This window comes from Rosa rugosa, chromosome 1 (assembly GCF_958449725.1).
Source record: "Rosa rugosa chromosome 1, drRosRugo1.1, whole genome shotgun sequence".
In the NCBI taxonomy this organism is placed as follows: Eukaryota; Viridiplantae; Streptophyta; class Magnoliopsida; order Rosales; family Rosaceae; genus Rosa; species Rosa rugosa.
In genome coordinates, this window is record NC_084820.1 from 11,316,409 (window position 1) to 11,323,515 (window position 7,107).

Here is a 7,107-nt window from a genome sequence, read left to right on the forward strand (position 1 = left end):
CTTTTGCTTTTTTTGATCTTGATCTAAGTGGCTGAGTTCCAAACCCGACAGTTATCGGCCAGATCTTCCCCTCTCTTCGATTCTTCTTTTCCTTCTTTTCTCTTCTTTTGCTTTTTTCTTTCTTGATCCGAGTGGCTGAATTCCAAACCCGACAACGATCCCTATCCAACACAGAGAAGAGCAAGGACATAAACGACTTTTCCACCTTCTTGATATTCTCCTCGAACAGTGAGGAGAAATAGGGTTTTTCCGCCTCTTCTTAGGAACAGTAAAACAGTGTTATTCTCTCTTTATATATAGAATAATATGAATTGAATTATATGGAGTATGGAATTATAGATTATTGTCTATTGAAGTACAAAGCATGCATTAGTAAACTTGTAAACACATTGTGATAGATTATTATTACAGATTTGAAGAAACAAAAACTTCTCGAGTCACAATACCGAGTCATAATACCAAAGAAGTATATTTATATTTGGTAAAAATCTGTTAAAAAAAAAAACTGGGCCGAACCGGTTATGTTCGGTTCGATTTTCGGTGCCAACTTCTGAAAATACAAAAACCGCACCGAACTGCACCGATTCTATTTTCGGTTTAGGCTCGGAACCGAACCGTTCGAAACCGAACCCACCCCTAATCATCAGCAAAAAGTAAGTGATGAATGACCGGAGCCCTTTCACAAACTTTAATACCAGACAAGGCTCCCACGGACGCCTTACTGTCCAAAAGAGCTGAGAACACTTCCGTACATAACATAAATAAGTATGGAGAGAGAGGATCCCCCTGTCGGAGATCCCTAGAGGGAACGAGATATCCCCAAGGTTGACCATTAATCAGAAAAGCATATCGGACTGTAGTAACACACTGCATGATAATCCCAACCCAGGATTCATCAAAACCTAGTCTCAGCAAGACCGCTTCTAGAAACTTCCATTCCATCCTGTCATACGCTTTGCTCATAACAAGCTTCAAAGAAAACACTCCCTCAGTACTGGAATAACAGTTATGGATATAATGAGATACCTCATTGGCTATCAGAGTATTATGTGTGATCAATCTTCCCGGTATGAAAGCACTATGAAAAGGAGAGATGATAACATCCAAAATTTTCTTCAATCTGTTCGCTATAACCTTAGAACAAATCTTATAAATAACATTACAGAGAGCAATTGGACGTAAGTCAGCAACAGACACAAGATTCTTCACCTTTGGAATCAAGCAAATATGGGTGAAATTAATTTCACCCAATAACTGACCGGAAGTAAGGAAACTCTGAACTGCAGATACAACATCACTCCCCACCACATCCCAATATTTTTGAAAAAACAACGACGGCATACCATCCGGTCCTGGAGCCTTAGTAGGATACATCTAAAAAAGAGCAGCCCTAATCTCCACCTCCGAGTACGGAGCACAAAGGTCTGCATTCATACTAGCAGTGACGCGCGGTTGGATTAAATCAACGGAATCATGCATATGATTAAAATCAACTGTCCCAGCCGAGAACATCTTGGAAAAGTAATGAAGCACCACTCCCTCCATCCCTTCCATAGAGTCTTTCCAAACACCCTCGTGATCAAAAAGCCCAAGCAACCTATTCTTGGCCCTGCGGTTAGAGGCTTTGTGATGAAAAAACTTAGTGTTCCGATCACCTTCAGTTAACCAAGTAACCTTGGAGCGTTGTTTCCAGTAATCATTCTCCTCCTCCAGTAACCCGTCCAACTTGGCAAAAAGACTCACACTCTCACCCTGATTCTCCACAGAAAAGGGAGATTCAGAAAGAACTTGCAAACGTGCCCGGAGCTGATCAATCTCACGTCCTCTAACACCGAACACACTTCTCTGCCAGTTGTTCAAAGAGAGACGAGTGTTCATAATTCTCCTTGACACTTGATACATAGGTCGCCCCAAAATCGACTTACTCCATCCCTCCGCTACCACATTCTGACAATCTTGATGATGGACCCAGAAGCTTTTAAACCTGAACCTACGCCCACCCTTTTTAATAACCGACACTGCAGCCCCATTAGCTTCCAAAAGAATAGGAACATGATCGCCGTGGATAGGTGGGAGATGAAGAACCCGTGCTGCAGGGAAGATATCAGACCAGGTGGACGTAGCCACCGCCCTATCAAGCCTGCTTCTCATTCCGGGACCACGCCAAGTAAAAGAAGCCCCGTGAAAACCCAAATCCACAAGATTGCAATGGCTTAGTACGTCCCGGAAAGGCTGCATCTGCCCTTCCCTACGTACCACGCCACCCTCCTTCTCCGAGGCATGAAGAAGCTCGTTCATATCCCCAATTACCACCCAAGGCAAAGATGATTCATCCCCCAGAGATTTCAGCAAGGACCAAGTGAGATGCCGGTTCGCAGTGACAGGATTCCCATACAAACCTGTCAGACGCCATGCAATACCAGATCCGTCAGAAACCCTAACCTCCACGTCAACATGAGACGACGACTTTGAAAGGAAAAGGATATCTAAACCATCAGCCCAAAGCAGCGCTACCCCACCGGACTGGCCCGTACTGAACACCGCTTCACAATTCAAAAAGCCAAGTTGTTGCCTTAAAGAGTTCATATAATCCCAATTATCCACCTTCGTTTCGGAGAGGAAGATAATCGATGGTTGATGCTGTCGAATAAGACGTTTCAACGATTGAACGGCGGCCGGATTATTAATCCCACGGCAGTTCCAGGCCAAGACCTTCATATTAGGGTTTGGCAGTGCTGTGCTCCAGAGAGCGCCTTTTTTATGTACGGTATAGATAATTTCCTACAACTAATATGATATTACATTTTGGTTGATAGTTTTCTCTTATTATTCATATATCATTATACGCAACATAAAGAATGGTAGATTGCCATATATATATATATATATATATATATATATATATATATATATATATATATATATATATATATATATTTGTCATTGATATAGCATTATAGTTGGATCCATACATCCATTGCTTTTAAAGAAGAAGAAAAAAAAATTTACCTATCAAAAACATCATAAGAACTTGTAAAATCTAAACAAATACCAGTAAATCAATCTATTAGAATCAATCAGAGTCCATATAAAATTTAAACAATCCGCGGAATAAACAACTTACAGAATGTCACAGTCAACCACCTGAGAGCTGTCCTTTATCCTGTCTCTCTCTTTTTGGATGTCCTGTGAAGTCCAATTTTATATGAACACATACTATAACTCAAGACTTTACTAAACACACATACATGGAGAACTGATTCTTCGGAACCAGGGGCACTACAAAAACAAAATGATTTCATATAGACAGACAAATAATTCGATCTACCTTTGTCGTAGTTAACATGGCTTCTTTGGGTTCATAATCTCGGAGGCATTACACAGACAGAAGCATATTAAAGTGCGTAAGACATACATCATAATCCCAACATACAAAACTGCAATTGTACGGGAAAAAAAAAAAACTACTTACGGACAGTAGCCAAATGTAATCCAGAATTGACCATAACCTTTAGTGCTCACAAACTGGAGAGTAGAATGTATGGTCTCAATATGGCTCTTCCGCCCTTCTTTATGGATGATTTTGAACGTGGTGATAAAAAGAGGTTGATACCTATTAGCCCCATAGCTCTTAGTCTGGACTAAACAGAACTCCAAGTCACCCAAAGGAGCCCAACACTCTGTTATGCTAGAATAATACCTATATTTCGCACTTTGAATAATCTTCAAGCCTTCCAACTCGTAAGGTGTTGTTAGAGAGTAAATAAGAGTACCATCCTCCTCTGAACCAGACTTCTTAATAGAGAATGATATAAACTTTCCCTTTTTATCACCAAAGGCATATATAGTGTCCCCTACAACAGCAGCCTTCCCAAAGAAAGGAAAACGTTGTATCCGTTGTTTTTGATCGAAATTGACTTGATGCCATGTTTCCGATTCTGCATTGAAAACTACTGGTACGAAATGTGCTGGTTTGAACTTCATGGAAGGGTACCATAATGAAAGCAAAATACAGCTGCCCCAAACAGCATAACCAATCAACTCCCTGCGAGGTAGTGAAGATTGTGGGATGAATGCAAAATGAGGTACAGGAGTTAAAGGATCCCAAGAGTTGGTGGTGGGATCATATAGCTCAAAGGGCATGGGCACACACGGTTTGTGGGCTAACAAAGTTGCCAGATGATAAAGCCTGCCATGCGCTGCAATAATATTTGGAAATGTCGCGAATATATAAGGCCGATTGAATTTAACCAAGTCTCCAGATGCCTTTGGATCAAAAATATATGCTACTTGCCCCGGCTTCTGCTGCTCTGTATCGTTCACCTGCAAGTATGTATAACTTGGAGGCAATTCTCTCACAGAACACTAAAGGAACCCATGATATTTCTGTTTCATCAAACAACTTCCTTGCAGGGGGTTCAGGCTTATCTTCTGTGGATTTAGTGATAACTTTTCCATCTTTGCTGATTTGTATTTTATGTAATAACCCGCCTACGCCGTTAGTGTCAGAATAATGCAGCACCAAATATACAGATTTAATCAGGTCATCCATGGATCTTCTAAAACAGTACCTAGCCAGGAAAAAAAAAAATTCAAGTAAAAACGTCAAAGCCATACAATCTAGTTAATCAGATACAGGAAATTTACAATAATAATTTCTAAAACTTACTTCATGACCAGCAGGTATCTCACAATACTCAAAATGAATTAATACAGTTTATCTCCTATGCTTCGCAAATTAATATGCTAATTCTTTGACCCAGACAAATCAGTATACATATCTTGAGGTACTCAATGTAATAACTGACAACATGAACAGAAACCCTAGGAGAGATTTATTACTTTCGCATCGAAGTTACATGGAAAAATAAAATAAAAAGTCACTGACCTTGATTCGGTCACCACAGCTAGTCTGATTTGATACGTAAGTGAAAAACAACTTGAAACAGAATCAAAACCCAAACTTGAAGCAGTACTAACTATTAAGTATTATTATTGAGCAAGCTAAACCAATCGTTTCTGAAAGGATACAAGATCGACGAGGCCGCTAGAGTTATCGAAGACGTAGTAATTGGATATCGGCAAGGCGGTCGGAAGCACGTTTAACAGGAACTGAAAAGAGAAGAATCGAAAAGCTCTGAAATATGTTAGAGCTTATATTATTTAGGGCTCTTGACCATTTACCCAGTTTGGGTCCAATAAATGCCCACTTACTCCAGTAAAAAATTTGTGTACCCACTTACCTAATTTAAATGTAAAAAGACAAATTTGCCCTTTAAATAATTAAAAAGTCATTGAAGACCTCGTCAGATTTCCGTCACCGGTCGCCGGAGGTTTCCAAAGAGGTCGCAGGAGATTTTTATTACCCCCCCCCCCCCCAATAAATTTTTATTGGGAGATAATAAAATGTTTATTGGGTATTATTGGGGGCAATAAAGTTTATTGAAGGGCAATAAAATAGGATGCAGGACTCCTGTTACAGGTCTGGAGGTTGCCGAAAATTCGCAAAGAGGTCGCCAGAGACTTTTATTAACCCCCAATAAAAATTTATTGGGGGGAAGGGGGGGAATAAAAAGTTTATTAGGGGGCAATCAAGTTTATTGGGAGGCAATGTCAATAAAATAGGACACCGGTCTCCGAATTCCGGCCGCCGGAGATAGGATTCCGGTGCCCGGCGACTGGAGTCCCGTGAAGTCTCTCTCTCTCTCTCTCTAAGTGACAAAGGGAGAAAGGGCAAAATTGTCCCAAAAATAAATAAATAAATAACTTAATTGGGTATTAGGGTAAAAAATATGTAATTTGTTGGGTAAGTGGGTAATCTTATAAGATGTTTGGGTAAATGGGATTATTGTAGCTCAAATTTAGGTAAATGGACATTTTCCCTATTATTTGAGTGTCATTAGATAATTTCAATAAATTAGCTCTCGACTCGCTTCTTAAAAAAAAAAAAAGTGTCATTAGATAATTTCACAAAAAAAATGTGATTAGAGTATTATACGTATGTCGTTGAGATATCTGTAACATGCAATTCTATTTGTTGAAGAAAATTTAGTCCAAAAAAAAAAATTAAACTTTGAGGAGAGCAAATACTTGATTAAACCACGCCTATTCCTTGCCCTCGGGCTTGAGGGAGGGACTAGCTCCCTATATCGTCAATCTCCAAGGAACTAATACCGTCTAATTTAAATAAAAAAAAAAAAAAAAAGCCTTGAGTAAACCACCAGTCTCACATAAGTCACTACCACACTGTCACGCATCTCTTTTAGATCATTGTTTCCCATGTCCACCACTTGGAGGGGTCTCGGACTTATGAAGGGGGTTGGCCAGCTTATTTTGGTTTGGTAGTTAAATAGTGTATTTGGTTACTAGCTTCCTTCATCCAAGCACGTGTATTCGTACATGACAGGATCGATGTCTTCAATGTTTTATCTCATTGGGAGAGCCATAGGAGTAACGGTCACATTAGAGCATCATCATTGAAATAATCAGCTTCTTGAATCTTTACCCTAGAGTGGAAAAAAACATAAAAAAATTAAGGGCATGTACGGTAACGTTTCCAAAAATAATTTTATGAAAATGATTTAAAAAAGAAAACGAGATTGTATTTTCCCACTATGAGAAGTGCATTCAGTAGGTTAGTGCGAAAAAAAAAATATTCTCTGTTGTAGAGAAACTGAAATTGAGAGGAATTTGCTGTGTATTCTCATTGATAATAGGGGTCTCTTTATATAGAGGATTACAATGCATAGAATCTCAATCATACAAGGAAAGTAATCGTACATTGAATAGGAATCTAGATCCTTCTAATTGAACCCTATTACCACTAGGTCAAGTAACCTAGAGTTTGGGCCAAACACAAATTAGGGTTTACTTGAACACTCCCCCTTGTGTTGCCCAAAAGCGGTGCTTCTCTCGTTGCCTCATTAAAAACCTTGCCGAGTAACAAAAACCCAGTGGGACAAAAATAACATCGGTCGAAGGGGAAAAAGAGCACAACACACTCTTCACGTTTCGAGACGAACATGTAGACATCTCCCCCTGATGTCTGCGTCTCCCCCTGATGACTACGATCATGGGAGTTCAGATATTTTCCGCAAGCCAATTCTT

General features: G+C 39.7%; 1 protein-coding gene across 1 annotated transcript; it reads right to left on the reverse strand.

Annotated features, from left to right (window-relative positions):
* Positions 1–3,120: 3,120 nt before the first annotated feature.
* LOC133742771 (uncharacterized) lies at positions 3,121–4,544 on the reverse strand. The gene is made up of 3 exons (XM_062170477.1): positions 3,473–4,544; positions 3,329–3,368; positions 3,121–3,186 (listed from the first exon to the last, which is right to left on the reverse strand). Exons 1-3 carry the CDS (start codon positions 4,141–4,143, stop codon positions 3,121–3,123), a joined length of 777 nt encoding a protein of 258 aa, XP_062026461.1. The 5' UTR covers positions 4,144–4,544.
* Between the last annotated feature and the right edge of the window lie 2,563 nt (positions 4,545–7,107).

What these genes read in the sequence shown, in the direction of transcription:
- LOC133742771 (XM_062170477.1), bottom strand. Translation starts at nt 4,143, where the DNA reads ATGCCCTTTGAGCTATATGATCCCACCACCAACTCTTGGGATCCTTTA. An exon ending in ATTACATTTGGCTACTGTCC is followed by an intron (nt 3,369 to 3,472) that starts GTAAGTAGTTTT and finishes GTAATGCCTCCG; the next exon opens with AGATTATGAACCCAAAGAAG. An exon ending in CCATGTTAACTACGACAAAG is followed by an intron (nt 3,187 to 3,328) that starts GTAGATCGAATT and finishes TGGACTTCACAG; the next exon opens with GACATCCAAAAAGAGAGAGA.